The sequence below is a fragment of the Vigna unguiculata genome, chromosome 3, assembly GCF_004118075.2.
Source record: "Vigna unguiculata cultivar IT97K-499-35 chromosome 3, ASM411807v1, whole genome shotgun sequence".
In the NCBI taxonomy this organism is placed as follows: domain Eukaryota; kingdom Viridiplantae; phylum Streptophyta; class Magnoliopsida; order Fabales; family Fabaceae; genus Vigna; species Vigna unguiculata.
Window position 1 is genome coordinate 64340454 of NC_040281.1, and position 20496 is coordinate 64360949.

Sequence of the window (20496 nt, forward strand, 5' to 3'; positions counted from 1 at the left end):
AATAAACCACCAAAAGCACAAATAAAGGCACCAAGATTTTTAACGTGGAAAACCCCTCAAATCAAGGGTAAAAACCACGAGTCGTCCAGACCAAAGAAATAGCTTCACTATGATCAACAAGAGTACAAAAGAGTCTCAATCAATAGCACAAATTAGTGCCAACACCCAACCAAATAACAAAGCAACAAAGCTTTCAAATAGAGAAGAACAAGAGAGGAAAACCTCTACAAATCACTGCTGCAGTGCGAAATTAATATCTCCCAACTCAGACCTCGTATCAAAGATCCGACCGGTCAGAATGAAGAGCAATGAGTTCCGAACCTGCTGTAAAAATTTCAGCCCGATCCAACGGTGAACGAATCCGCAGCGCCGAATTTACTGCGACAGCTCTATGAAAAACGTGAACAGAATTTTCCCTCTACCTCTCCCTCTATGTGTTAGGGCTTTCAGTGTATTCTCACTCTATTGTTCTGCCTCTCTCTTTATTTTATAGCCTCCTCTCCACTAGGTTTAAGTGAGACATGGGCTTCTCAAATTTTGGGCCTTTTCTCCACATAGGAAGGGAGCCCAATACCCAACAAATCTCCCCCTCACAACTATGTGGAGATAACCGCCAAACCAGCGATCTCACAACAAACTTCAAACTTTCCTCTTGGCAATGCTTTAGTCATCATATCAGCACCATTATCATCTGTATGAACTTTTTCCAACTCCAACAACTTAGCATCCAAAGCATCACGTATCCAATGATACCTCACATCAATATGTTTGGATCTAGAATGAAAAATTGGATTCTTACCAAGATGGATAGCACTTTGGCTATCAACAAACAATGAATAGTTATCTTGCCTAAAACCAAGCTCCTGCAAGAATTTCTTCAACCATAACACCTCCTTGCATGCTTCAGTAATAGCAATGAACTCTGCCTCTGTAGTAGACAACGCTACACACCTTTGTAGTCTTGATTGCCAAGCCACAGCTCCTCCTGCAAACTTTATCAAATAGCCCGAAGTGGACTTTCTGGAATCAATATCCCCAGCCATATCTGAGTCTGAGTAACCCATCAAAGTAGGTTTATCACCTCCAAAACAAAGCTTCATATCAACTGTACCATGAAGATACCTCAAAATCCATTTCACAGCATTCCAATGCTCTCTACCTGGGTTTGACAAAAATCGACTAACTGTACCAACAGCATGTGCAATATCTGGTCTTGTACACACCATCGCATACATCAAACTGCCCACCGCAGATGCATAAGGAACTCTACTCATATTGGTCTTCTCAACTTCATTTGAAGGACTCTGTTTAACACTCAGTTTAAAATGAGTAGCAAGAGGAGTACTCACAGCTTTAGCATTTTCCATCTGGAATCTCTGCAACACCTTCCTAATGTATTGCTCTTGTGATAGATAAATCTTCTTTTCTCTCCTATCACGTGAGATATGTATGCCAAGAATCCTTTTAGCAGCTCCCAAGTCTTTCATGGCAAAAGACTCGCCAAGTGTCTTCTTTAACCTGTCAATTTTGGAAATATCTTTTCCAACAATAAGCATGTCATCAACATATAATAACAGGATAATAAAGTCATCATTAGAAAAACTTTTAACAAAGACACAATGATCAGAAGTAGTCTTCATGTAACCCTGCTCACACATAAAAGACTCAAACTTCTTATACCACTGCCTTGGAGCCTGCTTCAAACCGTATAGACTCTTCCTTAGTCTACACACATATTCTTCCTTGCCTTTAACAAGAAAACCATCAGGTTGCTTCATGTATATCTCTTCCTCCAAATTACCATGAAGGAAAGCTGTCTTCACATCCATCTGCTCAACCTCCAAATCAAGAGTAGCAGCTAAACTTAGCACAGTTCTGATGGATGACATTTTCACCACAGGTGAGAAAATCTCATTGAAATCAACACCCTTTTTCTGTCTGAAACCTTTCACCACTAATCTGGCCTTGTACCTTGGAAGCGTAGAATTTGAATCTTGTTTCACCCTGAAAATCCACCTAGTTTCCAATGCCCTTTTGCCCTTAGGCAATTTCACCAAGTCGTAAGTGTGATTATCATGCAAAGATTTCATCTCATCTTGCATTGCATCCAGCCACTGTTTCTTCTCTTCACTATCCAAAGCCTCTTCAAAACACTCAGGTTCTCCACCGTCAGTCAAGGTTATGTACTCATCACAGGAATACCTTGTAGAAGGTTGTTTCTGTCTATTAGACCTCCTGAGTTGGACTTGAGGTGATTCAGGTATATCACCAAGATCGTCATCATCATCATGTTCCTCTTGAGCATCATCAATTGGAACCTCTACTCCACTTCCAAACTGTTGATCATCAACATCACCATGTTGCTCATTGTCTTGAGCTTCCGTTTCAACATTCTCCAAATTGTGAGCGGGCAACCTCATCGGATTACCATCAGTGAGATTACTATCTTTCTCGGGTGTGGTCTTCTCCACCTTATCAATGTCTTCAATGGTCTGGTCTTCCATGAATTGTACATCACGACTTCTAACAAGCTTCTTCTCAACAGGATCATAAAACCTGTAGCCAAATTCATCCTCACCATAGCCAATAAAGATACATTGCCTTGTCTTTTTATCTAACTTGGATCTTTCATCCTTAGGAACATGAACAAATGCCCTGCAACCAAAGACACGCAAATGATCATAGCTAACATTCTTACCAAACCAAATTTTGTCTGGCACCTCAGTATTCAAAGCAACTGCGGGACTGAGATTAATAACATGCACAGCTGCAAGCAATGCCTCTCCCCAAAAGTGCTTAGGCAACTTTGCTTCTGAAAGCATACATGTAACCCTTTCAGCCAAGGTCCTGTTCATCCTCTCCGCTAGACCATTCAACTGAGGAGTTTTAGGAGGAGTCTTCTCGTGTCTAATACCATGCTGCCTGCAATAAACATCAAAAGGTCCACGGTACTCACCACCATTATCACTACGGATGCATTTCAGCTTCTTACCTGATTGCCTCTCAACCATAACATGAAATTCCTTGAACTTTTCAAGTACTTGACCTTTCCGCTGAAGAGCATAGACCCATAGCTTCCTGGAACAATCATCAATAAAAGTAACAAAGTAAAGTGCACCACTAAATGACTTTACCTTTAATGGGCCACAAACGTCAGAATGCACCAATTCAAGCAATTCTGACTTCCTTGAGGGAGGATGCTTCTTAAAAGATACTCTGGTTTGTTTACCAGCCATGCAATGAGAACATTTCTCCAATTCTGCATTTCTCAATCCCATAAGCACATCCTTTTTAGCTAAGCAGTTAAGCCCTTTCTCACTTATATGACCAAGCCTCCGGTGCCACAAAGATGCCTCCATATACATAGCATTCACACTGTCTTTAGCAACCAAAGCTTTAGTCCAATACAATTTAGATTGTTTCTCCCCTCTGGCCATAACCAAGTTACCTTTAGTGAGCTTCCATTTACTAGAACCAAAGTGATTGTCATAACCACAATCATCAAGCAACTGCACAGAGATTAAATTAAAACGGACATCCGGAGCATGTTTGACTCCTTTAAGCAACAACTGCACTCCCATGTTGGTTTGCAGGCAAACATCACCAACACCAATCACTTTAGACTCACCATCATTACCCATCTTCAACACTCCAAAATCACCAGAAGTGTAAGATGTGAAGAACTCCTTCCTAGGTGTAACATGCAGTGTAGCACCACTATCAATAATCCACATGCTCTCATCAGATACAAGATTAACGGACTCAAAGTCACGAAGAAGAACAAGATCACCATCTGTAGCAGTAGTGACACGATCATCATCATCATGATCATTCTCTCTCTGTTTGCCCTTCTTGTCTTTGTTCTCCTTTTTCCACTTAAAACAGTATTTCTGAATGTGTCCAGTTTTATGACAAAAATGGCACTCTAAATTCTTGTATCTTGACTTGGACTTGCTCCTACTCTTCTCTCTACCACCTTTATGTTCCTTTTTCTGACTTCTCCCCCTAGCTTCTGTAACAAGCATCTCAGACTGAGATGAAGAACCATGTGCCTTCCTTCTCATCTCTTCATTAAGAGCACCGCTCTTTGCCATCTGAAAAGAAACAACACCATTCGAGGCAGAGTTCGTAATTGAAACCCGAAATACCTCCCAAGACTCTGGTAGAGTATTAAGCAACCATAATCCCATAACTTCGTCATCAAACTTTATGCCCATTCCTGACAATTGATCTAGGAGCCCTTGAAACTCATTTAAGTGATCAGAAATAGAAGAATTCTCCCTGTACCTCAAATTCATCAAGCAATTTAACAAATACAATTTATTATTGCCCGACTTAGAAGCATACAAAGACTCAATCTTCTCCCACAAAGCTCTGGCATGTGTCTCATTAGCAATATGATTATAAACATTATCTTCAACATATTGCCGAATAAAACCACATACCTGTTGGTGCTCAAAGTCCCATTCTTCTTCAGACATAGAATCTGGCTTCTGTGTAGCAAAGACCGGAAGATGCAATTTCTTGACAAATAATAAATCTTTCATCTTGCCCTTCCACAAATGATAATTTGTACCATTCAAAGCAACCATCTTTGCATTTGCCTCCATCATTCAAGCAAGTAAATATAGCCCAACCAAGAGCTCTGATGCCACTCTGATGGGGAAAACAACAACAAACAATATACCAGAGAATGCAGCGGATATAATTTCCCCTAACTTGCAAGAATCTATGAGGAGCAATAATCAAAGAGCAGCAATAATAAACCACCAAAAGCACAAATAAAGGCACCAAGATTTTTAACGTGGAAAACCCCTCAAATCAAGGGTAAAAACCACGAGTCGTCCAGACCAAAGAAATAGCTTCACTATGATCAACAAGAGTACAAAAGAGTCTCAATCAATAGCACAAATTAGTGCCAACACCCAACCAAATAACAAAGCAACAAAGCTTTCAAATAGAGAAGAACAAGAGAGGAAAACCTCTACAAATCACTGCTGCAGTGCGAAATTAATATCTCCCAACTCAGACCTCGTATCAAAGATCCGACCGGTCAGAATGAAGAGCAATGAGTTCCGAACCTGCTGTAAAAATTTCAGCCCGATCCAACGGTGAACGAATCCGCAGCGCCGAATTTACTGCGACAGCTCTATGAAAAACGTGAACAGAATTTTCCCTCTACCTCTCCCTCTATGTGTTAGGGCTTTCAGTGTATTCTCACTCTATTGTTCTGCCTCTCTCTTTATTTTATAGCCTCCTCTCCACTAGGTTTAAGTGAGACATGGGCTTCTCAAATTTTGGGCCTTTTCTCCACATAGGAAGGGAGCCCAATACCCAACACAAACAAACCAAAAAGTAATGTAAGTGGTGCAAGCATCCCTTTAATATAACTTTTGAATGGTGTATTATGTTATGATTCTGAATGTGAATTCAAACTCGGGATATTGTTATTACAAAATTCTAAACATACCTTCACAATCAATTTTTTTTTTCTTAAAAAAATCAACCAAGTTAACTAGTTGGAGAGTGATTGAGATGATATAGTTCTACATAAAATGACCTTTTAAAATGTGTATGGTATTACTTAGTTAATATTTATATTTACTGTGATTGTTTATGGAAAATCTCTAACATAGTTTCAGACTTGAGTGCTTGGAGTAAAAATTTGAGAGTATTCGTGAGTTACCTGAATAGTTTATGAAAGAAGATCATTCTGTGAGAGAATTGGAAGAGATTTTCTTGATAGTAACGAGCATTTGAAATGTTTTTGTGAAATTTATTGAAGGTGTTAGTATGGAAGGGGTTGAGCTCGGTGCAAGCAATGTGGAATTCAAAGAATGTTGGAACAGAGCAAGAGGTTCACCATACATTATGCGCCTTGCTTTATCTGCAGGTCTTGGAGGTCTTCTATTTGGCTATGACACAGGTAATTTCTTCATCACACACAACCCTTTTCAATTTGCTTGAACAAGTTGGTTTACATCTTCAAAATTTTTTTACCAAATCCTCATACATAGGTGTCATCTCTGGTGCTCTATTGTACATCCGAGACTACTTTGAGGAAGTGGACAAGAAAACATGGCTACAGGTGAATTCTGCTAAGAAGGAATGTATTTTGATCCTCCATTTCTAGATGATTCACTTAATGTTGAATTTTATTGCTTTTGCAGGAAACGATTGTAAGCATGGCTATTGCAGGAGCCATCATTGGTGCTGCATTTGGAGGATGGGTGAATGACAGATTTGGGCGAAAAACGTCGATTTTAATATCTGATGTTTTGTTCCTTGCTGGTGCAATAGTTATGGCTTTTGCTCCATCTCCGTGGTTCCTGATTGCGGGGAGAGTTTTAGTTGGTTTGGGAGTTGGTATGGCATCCATGACTGCACCTCTATACATCTCTGAAGTTTCTCCTCATAACATCAGAGGAGCTCTAGTCTCTGTCAATGGTTTGCTTCTCACAGGAGGACAATTTCTGTCTTTCCTTATCAATTTGGCATTCACCAAGGTATGTAAGAAAATATGAACTGAACTGAAGTGTAAAACTTTTGGATAACGTTGTCAGATCAGAGGGTTCTTAATGGTCAATTTGATGCGTTTCAGGTACCAGGAACCTGGCGATGGATGCTTGGGGTGGCAGGAATTCCTGCTGCGCTTCAGATAGTATTAATGGTGTTCCTCCCTGAGTCACCCAGATGGCTCTACCGTCAGGTATTGCAAATCTTGCTGCCAATCCAGATTGAAATTTTTGTGCACTAACTGTTTGTGAAATTGTTTACATGCATTTAGTGTTCAATAGCATGAACTCAGTGATTGGCATCCATTTGGTATTTCAGGGGAAGGAAGAGGAGGCAAAGAACATCCTCTTGAGAATCTATCGGAAAGACGAAATTGAAGAGGAGATGAGATCAATGGAAGAGTCTGTTCAAGCTGAGAAGGAGGAAAACTTGAAAGGCGAAAAGAATTTTGTGAAAAGATTGAAGGATGCTTTTAGCAATGATGTAGTTCGAAGAGGTCTATATGCTGGCATCGCTGCTCAAGTTGCCCAGCAGTTTGTGGGCATTAACACAATCATGTATTACAGTCCAACCATTGTTCAGTTCGCTGGAATTGCATCAAACTCAACAGCTCTTGCACTTTCTCTCATTACATCTGGCCTCAATGCTTTTGGCACAATCTTGAGTATGGTATTCATTGATAAATATGGAAGGAGAAGACTTATGCTCATTTCCCTGGTTGGAATCATTATTTGCCTCGCCGTTTCAAGTGCTATCTTTTTCGTGGCAGCTAAACATGCTCCTGCAGTTAGTTACCAAGACACCCTCGATTTTCCTCCCAACTCTACATGCTATTCTTATACAAATGCCCCTAATTTCCGTTCCTGGAACTGCATGCAATGTTTGCGTGCAGAATGTGCCTTCTGTGCCAACACCGACAACCAAGTAGGTTCTTCCAACTTCCTCTTATCATATGCTAATACTGTTAGGCCACTCCCATAACTAATTACCCCCAACAAGACCCTCAACTTGCATGTCTTTGTACATCAGAAATTATTACATAATTCAGGACAATTATGATCTAACAAATCAGCATATCTAATAATTTTTTCGAGCTGAACATTGTGCAACCTTGTTTAACCAAAACTGTGTTTGTCTGTATTTGTTGTACAGTATCATCCAGGTGCATGCCTGTCCGCAGAAAAGAGTGTAAGACAAGAGTGTCGTGCAGAGAAAAGAGTATGGTTTTCTATGGGTTGTCCAAGCAAAATTGGAATCCTAGCTGTAGCAGTGCTGGGATTGTATATTATAGCATACTCTCCAGGAATGGGAACAGTGCCTTGGGTTCTGAACTCAGAGATATACCCTTTGAGATACAGAGGTTTGGGTGGAGGTATAGCTGCAGTTTCCAACTGGTGTGCCAATCTCATGATGAGTGAGTCATTCTTAAGCATGACTGAGGCTTTAGGTGCATCCGGCACATTCCTACTTTTTGCTGGGTTCTCCCTCATTGGATTGATAGCAATCTATGCATTAGTGCCTGAAACCAAAGGCCTTGCGTTTGAGGAGGTGGAGAAGTTGCTTCAAGAAGGCTTCAGACCCTACCCGTTTAACAAGAAAAAGAAGGAAATCAAGGAAAAAGTCGAAGATTAGTAGTTGCCATGTCAGAGTAGCTTTAATGATATGTAGGACATCATTTTTCTTGTCTGTTGAAGACATCGCTGTTGCTTCTCTTCTTGCCTCCTGCAAATAATTAATGAAATTGCATTTAATTCATCTTCGAATTCTCTCCAAGAGTGGGGAAGCTTCACTTGGCAATTATGCTATTGCCTTTGTTACATCACATGCCTTAGATCGTTGATCCCAAATTTCTTTGAGAGCCCCACAACACAGGTCCAAGTTTGTGGACGTAGTTCAATTAGGACTATTTGAGAGCCCCACAACACAGGTTCAATTATAAAATCTGATGTTCCTTAAAATTTAGAAACAGATAAGCAATGTAACAAAAAAGTTAACACGAGCCTTATTAATGAAAAAAAAAAGTTAAAATTTAATTAAAAAATATAAAAAAAAAATTTAATAGATGATAGACTTCAAACTTAATTAAACTTTAAATATTTTATTTATCATTAATATAAAAGACATATTTTATGTTTTTATATTTTAAAGAAAATAAAATTTAAAGGTGATTTATTATATATTGTAAATGGAAGGGGTATTAAAAGGTAATAATGAGAATGATGTATACCATGTAGTTGAAATGGGTATATTCGGATAGTTTATTTTTTTAATATAATTAAAAATAAAATAGAAATAGGTCATCAAATAAAAAATTTCCTTTATATTATGATGTTATAAATGTTATCAATATAATTACAATAATAAATGTAGATTATTTTATATTCTACTTTAATATTTTTTTTAAATATAATTTTTATTACTTATAGCAATAGTAAATATTAAATTTTAAATTTTTTAACTATTATATTTACGGTAAACTTTTGTTTTTACCTTATACTCAAATTTGAAATAAAAAATTGTCAATAAAATAATTTAAGAGTATTGTTATTTTTTTTAATTTATACAAAATAATCTAAATGTTTATACGGGACAAATCAAATATTACTGAATATAATTTTTATAAGATTTTTACTTATTTTATATCATGCTCGTTCGAACTGTCACTAGGATTGTCACCAGAATGAACCATGAGAATCAGAGGCGGATCATTTAAAGGGCAGGGAGGGGCCATGACCCCTCCAATATTTTTGATTTTTTTTAAAAAATTATATGTATATTTTTGAATTTTTTTTAAATTATATGTATATTTTTGATTTTTTTTTAATTATATTTATATTTTTTTAATTATTTTAAATTTTTAAATTTTTTAAATATTATATGTAGTATATTTTAGAAATTAATGAAAATTAAATTGTGTGACTTTTTATTTTTTCTATAAAACACAATCTTTGATCTTAACAAAGTTTGTTAATTTTTGTAGTCTCAATTTGGTTCAGAGTTTTGAAAAAATTGATGCAATTTGGTTATTTTCATTAAATATTTTGAAGCGGATCAAAAGATTTTTCATCAAAATTAACAGTATGATTATATTAGTTACACCAACAAAACAAAACATCCTTATTAACCATTTTAATTTTCAACAAATTGAGACTAAAAAAACATTAGACAACCAACTAGACATTTCTGGACAAATAAAGAAACAAAAGAAATAATTAAACCAAATATTTATTAAGATATTTTTATTTCTTTATCATTGTCTTTCTAATTTTTCACAAATTGTATTCATCTCTCATCCTCATGTGTTTTATTTTTTGTTGTTGAAGAAAAAAAAAATTGGACACAAACTCATTATTTTTTTTTTCTGATTTCTCATGTGTTTTCTTTCTTTCTTGAAAGAAAAAAGTAACTTTCTATCGTCTTACCTGATAATAAAAAAATATTAGTTTAAGAGTTATTAACATAATTTTTTATCTTATAAGCCTTTTGTAAATTCATTTTTTTATGAATATATAAGAAAAAAATTATATTCTAATATTATTTTGAAAATAAATATTTATATAGATGAAAAATAAAATAATAAATTTATTTTAAAATGTTAAAAGGAAAGTTATTCGTGAAGATGAAAACATATACGTTATACTTCTTCATATATTTTAAAACATTATACTAATTATCTAATCTAATAATCCAATTATTTAGTTTAAGAATTATTTTTTAAAACATTATACTAATAATCTAATTTAATATAAAAAATTATATTATTTTGACTGTTTTAAAACTTTTAGTCATGATCCGCACTTATGAGAATTAACCTCAACTTTTATAAGATCTTTTACCTACTTTATATCATATTCGTTCAAACCGTCACCAAAATAAACTATAAGTTCTAATACCATTGTGAAGTACTTATGAAAAGAGAAATGACGAAGAAAGATACGATATTAATGAATTGTGAATAAACTTATATAATAAATCACACTCCGACCAAAAACTACGAAAATAAATTTATAAATCTCCTATTTATATTTAGTCATTTTTCTCGTATGTAAGACTTGGTACTCACCTTGAACTTCTCACAATAACATGTTAAAAAATCCTAAAAAGAAACACTGAATAAACATAAAACAACATAAAAAGTTATCATGTTTTCTGCTTAAAAGGACGTTCATTGATTGATCAGTTATCTAAACCTTGGTACGATTCGCATCCAAATAAATTGAAAAGTAAAAATAAAAGCATCACTAAATTGGATAAATTACTTTGTATATTTCATAATTTATTTAATATTTAAAAATAATATTTTAATACATTTTTGTAATTCAGCAAAGGGATGCTAAAAGAAAAATGGTTAAATCCTCTAATCTAAATCAAATCAAATTATATTAATTTAATTTTAAAGTAAACTAATTATATATCCAAAGAATAAGATTGAGGCGATTAAATCGTATAACTTTTACTCTGAAAAGCTACAAAAAATAAATAAGATTCGTTTAAAAAAGTAATCATATATCGTATTGTATTAAATTTAAATATTGAAATAGTATACAATAAAAAAAACAACTGGGAAACGTTGAGGCTTGCACTCTTTCTGATCGTGCATATATAAAAAACCCCAATTTGAATATTGAGAAGAAATTGGGTTGATTGCAATAGCCTAGCATGGAAGAAGTAAGAAACGAACAGCAACTAATGGTTTTGCGCAAGAGAAAACACTGCCTCACCTTCGGATGCAAGCATCAACCTAATGTGTACAAAACCTATGGTTATGAGTGAACTAAAGACCAGAACACCGACAGCTGATTAATTCGAAACTGTTACCTGCTGTGACAGCTAATTGATGATTATTAATTTATTATTATAGGCATGATTTGAAAAGGAAGAAAAAAAATAAGAATGAAAATATAAGATGGTATTTAAGGAAAAACGGTACCACAGGTATGAGTAGTCGTAGTCTGTGGGGTTGGCCTGCATGCTGACTGTGGGACACTGATTTGCCATACAGATGCTACTTCATACCACACCGCACATGAAAGCATCAGAATGGAGACCAGCTTTACAACAAGGAGAACCAGCTTCACGGGCCTACAACATCATCACATCACATTACACACGGATCATCATCCTCCAAACACACTTTATCTCATCCTAAATTCACATTATTTCACACCCACCGAACGTTTCTCTCTAACATGGGTGATACGCACCAAGCCATTAGCCACAATCTAAACACCCACTAAGCAACTTCGAAAACGAAAAGAAAGATAAATGCAATACCTTTCTTAATTTAATTTATCAATGTGCCTTTACTCTTCTCAGAAAAGTGCGGCGTAAATCTTTGACAGAACGGATATATCTTTTTCGTAACGTCATAACATGTCTCAGAAAAGGTGCAGTATGAACTTTTCTGGGTTTTGCCGGTAAGCATGAGAGACATAAAAATTCACGCAATAACATGTCAATCTTATGAAGAAAAGACACTGTGTACTTTTTCATACTTGCAGGTAAGCAAGCATGAAATCAAGAAGTTCAAGCTAAGCGAAAGTCATTCGGTTAGAAGTTATATCCCTGTTGGCCCATGAAAGTGACTCACAAAGGGTATTCAGAGAAACGATGAAGGTGATTAATGGCCTACGGCCAGTATAATACATTTAAATGCATCAGACTAACCAAATTTAAAGTTAAAACTCAATGTTCACCAAGATAAAATATGAACACACTAACAGACACATTCCAAGTGGTAGCGTAATACAACCTCAGTATTTTCACTACAAGAGAGGCAAAAACACAAAAAACTGAGCTAGCCTCTATACAAAACTGAGTTTTTTTTAAAACAACAAAAAAATCTAAAAAAAAAAAAAGGCTAATCAACATAAACTAAGACAACCTCTGGAAACTGGAAACATTACAGATTGGACACGGGAAGGCAAAATCACCAAAGCCTGGATTAAATCATCAAAGGATCAGCCTACTGCTGTGCTGGCTAGCTTCTAACTTAAAAGATCCACACTGTACAAAGTTACAAACCAAAAAAAAAATATATGTACAACAACCAGTTACATTATATAATTACCTTCCTATTTATAAACTACTCTCTAAGGACTTGAACAGGACGCTTCATGTCTTGATTCTCTTAAATATCCAAGGAGTGTCTCAGCCTGCAAAACCAACAAGAAACTTCAATAAATAAAGTAATCAAACGAGAAAAATTACAGTCCCTGAGAGGCAAACAACAGAGGAAGAAGGCAAGTTTCTTTAATTAAAATTGTTTTGTCTTCAACCCAATGCTGGTGAAGTCTGCAAAATGCAAAATCCACACTATAAGCACCTAAAACCTTAAGCCCACACACAAAGGCGACTATAAATAGAGAAAAAAAATTTGCATAGTAAGACTAACAGTCCGTTTCCTTTGTTTATGGATGAAAGGGTTGCATATGGACCTTGTATGTTACTTGCGGTTGACCTGTTTATCAGGGAGAACTGGAAGGACACAATGCAACATTTTCTGTGGAAAGCACATATTTTACATCACTTCCCTTAAGGGGAATATACTGCAGTTGATAAAATGCTTTCTGTGTCCTCCTTAGCCGCCATTTCACATACCCCTTCCCTTATATAAATGTTTCAAATAAATCTATTTTTAGATATAGGGTAATAAAATCATTTAACACCACTTTAGTGGTTGATCAAACCAAAAAGAAGAAGAGGAGCGCTCACTTCTATCTGCATTGCACGATACCAAACAAAGGAAGTGATGACTGCGCACACCCCTACTCCGTTCCTCTACAATTTTCACCCACTCCCTTCCCTTTCCTTTTTTTGACGCCAACAGCAGGAATTAAGAGTTAATACATGATTACTTCAACCCTTCTATTGAAATAGTATCCCTTATGATCATCAAATTGTGTAAAACCAACTCTTCTCCTAGACCTTTCTTAATCTAGGTTCTGAAACCAATAACTAATCATACTCTAATAAAAAAATTGGAGAATTTTAAGGATGTTCCGGTATGTATATGCTTTCAAGGGCAAATCTATTCTTATCTTTATTCAGTTAAAACATCACAGCAATTAAACATAACTGAGAAACAACAATACACGGTGGGAGCGAAGGATATAGGAAGCAACAAACAAACATACCTTGTGCTTAGCTCGAACAGAGCCGTTCTGAGAAAGAGCAACGAGAGGAGGAATCCCACCCTCTCTCACAAGCAAACCTCTGTTACTAACACTGTGAGCACAGAGCTGAACAAGAGTCAGAACAGCGAACTCCTTCCCCTTCACCGACCCATCTTCGATCGCTTCCACAAGCGCAGCAATACCACCTTCTTCCACGATCGCCTCTTTTCCCTCTTCAATCCCCGCCAAGCTGTTTAGCACCACCATTGCCTTGTCCGCCATCCCGCTCCCTTCCTCCGCCACCAACTCCACCAGCGGCTTCACTGCCCCTGCGCTCACCGCCCTCTCTTTGTTCTGCCGCACCGAACACAGCTTATACAGCGTCGTCAGTGCGTCCTTCTTCCCTCTGTGGGACCCATTCAGTAGCAGCGAAACCAGCGGCGGTATCGCCCCGCAAGCACCGATCGAGATCTTGTTCTCCTCCACCAACGCAAGACTCATCAGCGCGCAAGCCGCGTTCTGCTTCGAAGTCTCCGTCCCTGTTTTAAGCACGTAAATCAGTGACTTCACCGCACCGGCATTCGTTATCAGAGCCTTGTTCTCCTCCAGAAGAGACAGATTCAGCAACGCCGTCACCGCGTGCTCCTGCGTCCACGGATCGCTGCACCGGAGCAGCGGAACCAGAGCAGGCACCGCACCGGACTCGCCGATAAGAGCGCGGTTGTCCGCTCTGTTCTTCGCCAAGAGCCTCAGCTTCGCCGCCGCCGATCGCTTCACCGCCACGGACGGAGAATGCAGTCCGTCGACGCAGATCTTGACCGTGGGCTGAAGATCCTCCGGCGAGATACTCTCGATTATCTCCGTGGAGAAACTCTCCCGTTGGAGAAACCCTAGGCAAGGCTCTGGCTCAGGTTCGGGCTCGCGATCCCCGTCAACTGCAGGTTCGTAGGAGGATACCGTTGCGAGCCTCTGGAGCTCTCCAGAGATATCGCTGCTACAGGCAGAGAAATCGCTCAAAGCTTGAGAGAGCTCGAGAAGTTGCTCCTCCGTAACGGAAGATTTAACTGACTTGGAGTTTCGCGAGGCGAGTTCCATGAGCGAATCGGTTAGGCTATCGGAGACGCAGGTGGCGTGGTCGCGTCGGAACAATTTGGAGCGCACTGTTCGCATGGACTTGCCGATGCTTCTGTGAGCTTTGTCGGAAACGGATGAATGGTCATGAGTAGCTTGATCGGAAGTGGAATGCGAATCATTCTCCGCAGAAACCATTGTCGGTCGCAGAATGATAATCGATTGTACTCTTCTTCTTAATACTCCAACTGATTCTGCTTCATTTCCTCACTGGGGAAGTGTGGGAAATTGCATTAATGATATCACCCAAACCAATTATTTATTTCAAAATTAACTAATCAAGAAATTAAAAGCCTGGTTTTCGCTGTGCGTGTTTGCGTTTGGGTTTGGGTTGGTTTTATCCTATCCCACAATCATCACAACGCCGTTCAGATTTGTGTTGCCACCCAGAAGAACCACGTGCTGCTGTTTCCACATCTCGCTTTCCGCACGCTCATTATCGATAAATGCTGAACAAATAAATACACCTATTTTTATTATAATTTTTTTTAAATACTATTTACGTAAACTAATAAAAAAAATTCTATTTCAAACTTCGTAACCAAACATTGGTCAGTTTTCAGGAACCTTTTTCTGTCAAAGTAGCGTTTATTGGTCGCACAGGTCGAAAATGACCCAAAGATGAACACCACTCACCACTCTATAACTCTAGTTTATAGTAGCATTATTTTTCAGGCTAATAAAAAAAATTAAAAACGGCAAGTATTATATTACAGTAATATTCTTACAGTAAAGAGAGACGATGATGAACATTTTTACCTAATGTTGTTTATCTTATGATCTTTATTTGTACGTTCACACCTCGATTTCTTTTTTAAATATTCTAATTGTCTTAAAATCATAAAATTTTATCTTCTAAATTTATATTAATTTAAGTGAAAACTACATCACGGGTCAAATTTATATATTGTTTTAATCGCTAATAAATAATTTGGTCACAATGTAATTTTTAAATGATTTTATTATTATAATTGAAAATACCAATCCAACACCAATATGCTGCCACAGTGTCTGATGTTCTAACGTTACAGTCTTCGGTTATTGAAGCCTATCATCACAGCTGTATAGTTAATTCTGTCAAAACTGACACAATATTTTAATTTATTGTTCAAAAATGATAAAAAATAAAAATAAACAACTACTTTATCATTCACTTTAATAATATATTAATATTTAAATCAGTATATATATTATATTACAATTAAAGTATTAATATATTAGTGTATTTTTTTTTTATTTGAATGGTGTTAACTAATAACTCCTTTATTGTTTGACCATATATTTTAGTTTCATTAAAAAAAGTATCCATACATAGTTCATTTAATTAAAAGATGTATTAGAAAGAATGTAGGTTTGCATTAAGCATTAATTGATTAGTGGTGAGTGGCGTTAGTTTTAAAATGTGCTCAACAAAAGAATGCAGAAATATTAAATTGGATATGATGTTTCAGTTGGGTGCTCTAATAGCTAACAGATTTTGCTTGGTCGGGTTAGGTGGGGATTGCTATTTTTTTTATTATTAATAGTAGTAATATGTTGTATCAAAGTGGTGGGTAGTTTCTTAGACAAAATTAATGATTTATCTTGATTTTCAAGTTATATCAACTTTTTATTTTAATCTTTATGTTTTACTTCGTGTTAATTATTCATTGGTGTAAAACTGTTATAAAATGAAAATATAAGAATTAAAACATAAAAAAAGGTAGACTTTTGAAAATTATCATATATGGTTATGTTTCAACTTGTGTGTATCTTGTCTCTTCCCTTTTTCTTCTTTTTCTCTTTTAAGATTTATTTGTACATAAAGACTAAAGAAATGGATGTCTAATTATATTTCGATTTGGGCACGAAAGAATTATAATTGATGAAAATAAAATTATGATCAGTTCCACGAAGGGGATATGTTCACTGTTGATCGGGATATAAATATATTTTTTTAATGACGTTTTTTTTTAATTTGGCAGAAAACAGATTGAAGTGTTATAACTTTTAAAAGTAAGATCTAACTAAAAAAATGGTAAAAAACTAATTTGAAAGTAATGAAACATAATAAGCTATTAAATCTAATAATAATATATCTATCCCACTCTATTGTATGACAAAATTGACAAAAGGAAAGTCGAAAGATGTAGGCCCTTATGGCTATATGGGTTTTGCTTCCAGCGGCCCATCATTACTAATTGCACCTTCAAGTTAACATTAATATAAAATAAAGGATTAAATATATTTGTGATCCTTTACTTTCAATGAATTTTAAAATTAGTCCATTTTGAAACTTTGGATTAATTTAGTCATTCATCTTTTAAAATACGTGTATTTAGTCCTTTTAATCAAAATTTGTTAGGTTTATTTAATATTTCGTATGTATTTCAAGATTGTATTTGAGTTGTTTATATTGTTTGACACATTCTTGCTTTAATGTTAAGTCAGATACTATTATAAAACACACTTGAAATATCAAATAAACTTAACAAAATTTAATTAAAAAATTAAATCCACGTATTTCAAAAGAACGATAAAGGACTAAATTGATTTAAAGTTTCAAAATGAACTAATTCCAAAATTCGCTGAAAGTTAGGGAATAAAAACATATTTAACCCAAAAATAAAATATCCTCCCAGTTATACCATACTCTCACCATCCATACAAACATAATATATATATATATATATATATATATATATATATATATATATATATATATATAAAGTACAATATTAACCCTATCTATACTCGTAAACCACAATGGTATTATGTGTTCATTGCTCACGCCAATTCTTTCTTTCTGTGAATAATTATTTTCCCTCGATGCACCTCCATACATTTCAATTTGCATTTGAATAAACTTATTTTTATTTATCTTTTTTTTTCTCCTCCAGTTCCTCATGCCGTCTTTCCTACACCTTGTTTATGTCACCCTTCATCTTCTTTCTTCTATTAAAAATACAATTCAGAATATAAATGTATTTAAAATAATGTATTCTGGAATGTAAGTTTTATATTTTAAATTATGTAAATCGGAATATGTAACTAAAAGACAAAAATTAATATTTCAGATCATGTACTGTGGAATACAATTTGAATTTCAAAATAAAAAATCTAAACTAAAAGGTGTATGATCGGAACTTTCGTATATGAAAGTGCATGAAGCAGACTTCCTTTTGTATTTATTGACTGTTTCACAATAGTATAGCCCAGCCCATGTATCATAAATAAAGCCCAATAGTAATGTTATTTTAACAATAAAAAATGAAAATGAAAATAAAATTGGTTATGCAGCTCTGCTTTCTTTTGCCTTGTTAATTCAGGTTTGGATAGATTAAAATTTAAGTTTGTAAAGGAAAATTAAGGCGACAAATAAGTTATGATCAAATTAAACAGTTATAAAATATCTATAAAAAAATAAAACATTGGAATATTAAATTTATATTGTTCTATTATTTTGTTTTATTTTTAAAAAAGCATGGTGAAATGATGTTAAAAATTTCATATCAATTAAAGATAAGAATAATTTAGATTATATATATTAATGTAAATATTATCTTATAAATTAATTTTGTTAATTTTGTAGATTCAGTTAAACTTAAATTTTAATTCTTCGTGAACAAGATTAAGAAAATCTTAATTTAGAAGTGAAAATTTTAATTTTTCTTTTCTTCTCTTCTGAAATTATTATTACAAAATTATTTGAACAAAAAAGTGTATGCACAATACTTTGCAACCAACGACCTCGTTCTATTATTATATATGTAAGTATTATTATACGTATGTATATAAATCTCATTTTATAAATTGATTTTATAATTAAATTTAAAATTTTTTTGTTAATAAATAAATAAATTAGTTTAGAAGTGGAAATTTTAGTTTTCCTTCCCTTCTTTTTCCGAAATTTCAATTACAAAACTACTTTAACAGAAAAGTGCCTGCACAATATTTTGCAACCAACAACCTTGTTTGAACTTTCCATTATTATTTTATATAACAACCATTTCATCTTACCTAATGACTTCATAATGTATCTATGAATGTGGATATTTAATAATATTTTGAATGTGTAAGTGAGTTTTAAATTCTGAGTTGTTCATAATCTACATCGTCAACTTCAATCCAGTGTAAAATCGAATACCACTTATTGTTAATGATTAATGATTGTATATTATTTTAATAAAATGGGTTAACTTTATTAAGTTAATTATATAAATGAATAAATATGTCAGCTCTAGACTCCTTACAAAGGGAATTTAATCTCTAAAACTAAAGCTTGTTTAAAATGATGCGAAATATATAGGTATAGTCTATTTATACAGTAGTATTTTATTTAAATTATGCAATTACATGTAATTTATTTAAAATTATTAATATATTGTGAATAACCTTTTCTATTTATTTCATTTATTGTTTAATGTTACTCCTGTTGGGTCACATATATATATATATATATATATATATATATATATATATATATATATATTATACAAAATTAAATGTATTAAAGTCATTATTTATTTAAGTTAAATAATAAAGTGATCTGACTAAATTAAAGTTTTGGCTAAAAGACTATAAAATAATTTCTAATTTGATGAGGGGTCAAATTAAAAATACTAAATCTTAAAGTAATTAAACTAATTAGGTTATTTAAAGGGTCATGGTCCCCTTCTGAGAGCACGCGTAAATTTTATATTCCTGTTACTTTCTCTCTATTTCCATCCGCAGAGAAAACCTAAGGAAATACAAGTGCTCTATAGAAGGAGGATCCCTAAAAGGAAGTTGTTAAGGGTCCAGAACAAAAGAAACAAACTCAGGAAAGCGCCATTAGTCCCCATTTTGGAGTCAAAATCTCAAAATGGTACCCAAATTTTTAAAAGTCTCAAAATGGTTCCCTTTTTTGTTGAAACGTCTCACGTTTGCCCTTGCCGTTAAGTCAACGTTGACGCAGTTAGAGGGAGTGCCACGTGTCAGTTCCTCGATTTTTTGAATTTTTTATTAATTTTTTTATTAATTTTTTTATTTTTAATTTTTTTTTTGAATTTTTTTAAAATAATTTTAAAAATTGCCACATGTCAAGCTGTCATTGTGCCACGTGGCAGTGACACGTGTTAGTATTACGCCACGTGTCATTTTCTTAGTTTCAATTTGGTCCCTTTATTTTAATTTGTCTCAATTTAGTCCCAATTTTTGTAAAAATTAGTAATTTTGTCCCTCTCCAAATTGAAATCAAATTTAATTTCTGTATAAATGTACATAAATATTTCCATAAAAATTGATATTTCAAGTAAATATTTTTAACTAAATTAAGTTCATTTAATTAATATTTTACATTGAACTTTATTTAAAATGGTTTAAAAGTTGTTAATAGAAAATAATGTTAATAGAAAAAAAATTCATAAATTACCTAGTTCATGTTACAATAAAACACATATAAATTTAAAATTTTAAAACAATTTTAAGTAAAGTTGAATGTAAAACATAATTTTAACTAAACTTAGCTATGTTAAAAATATATAATAAAAATATCAATTTGAATACAAATATCAAATTTAATAAAAATATTTGTATAACATTTATATAAAATTAAATTTTGTTTCAATTTGAAGGGGGACAAAATTGTTAATTTTTACAAAAATTGGGACTAAATTGAGACAAATTAAAATAAAGGGACCAAATTGAGACTAACAAAATGACACGTGGCGTAATACTGACACGTGTCACTATCACTGCCACGTGGCACGATGAC

At 34.3% G+C, this 20496-nt stretch overlaps 2 protein-coding genes across 3 annotated transcripts; one reads left to right on the plus strand and one right to left on the minus strand.

The window, feature by feature from the left end:
• Nucleotides 1-5587: 5587 nt before the first annotated feature.
• LOC114178055 (inositol transporter 4-like) lies at nt 5588-8271 on the plus strand. The gene is made up of 6 exons (XM_028063736.1): nt 5588-5926; nt 6018-6088; nt 6171-6506; nt 6602-6709; nt 6835-7440; nt 7669-8271. The coding sequence occupies exons 1-6, from the start codon at nt 5794-5796 to the stop codon at nt 8146-8148; spliced, it is 1734 nt and encodes a 577-aa protein (XP_027919537.1). The 5' UTR covers nt 5588-5793; the 3' UTR covers nt 8149-8271.
• Nucleotides 8272-12133: 3862 nt separating this feature from the next.
• Nucleotides 12134-15214, minus strand: LOC114178056 (U-box domain-containing protein 4-like). 2 transcript variants are annotated; one of them, XM_028063737.1, is made up of 2 exons: nt 13653-15211; nt 12134-12671 (listed from the first exon to the last, which is right to left on the minus strand). In XM_028063737.1, exons 1-2 carry the CDS (start codon nt 14898-14900, stop codon nt 12609-12611), a joined length of 1311 nt encoding a protein of 436 aa, XP_027919538.1. In that variant the 5' UTR covers nt 14901-15211; the 3' UTR covers nt 12134-12608. The 2 variants fall into 2 exon arrangements, with proteins under 2 accessions (XP_027919538.1, XP_027919539.1); XM_028063738.1 differs by lacking the exon at nt 12134-12671 and adding an exon at nt 12688-12810 and having other exon boundaries at nt 13653-15214.
• Nucleotides 15215-20496: the final 5282 nt, after the last annotated feature.

Coding starts and splice junctions, on each gene's coding strand:
- LOC114178055 (XM_028063736.1), top strand. CDS start 5,794: ATGGAAGGGGTTGAGCTCGGTGCAAGCAATGTGGAATTCAAAGAATGT. Junction 6,710..6,834: donor CCAGATGGCTCTACCGTCAG/GTATTGCAAATC, acceptor TTGGTATTTCAG/GGGAAGGAAGAGGAGGCAAA. Junction 7,441..7,668: donor GTGCCAACACCGACAACCAA/GTAGGTTCTTCC, acceptor TTTGTTGTACAG/TATCATCCAGGTGCATGCCT.
- LOC114178056 (XM_028063737.1), bottom strand. CDS start 14,900: ATGGTTTCTGCGGAGAATGATTCGCATTCCACTTCCGATCAAGCTACT. Junction 12,672..13,652: donor CTGTTCGAGCTAAGCACAAG/GTATGTTTGTTT, acceptor TTGGTTTTGCAG/GCTGAGACACTCCTTGGATA.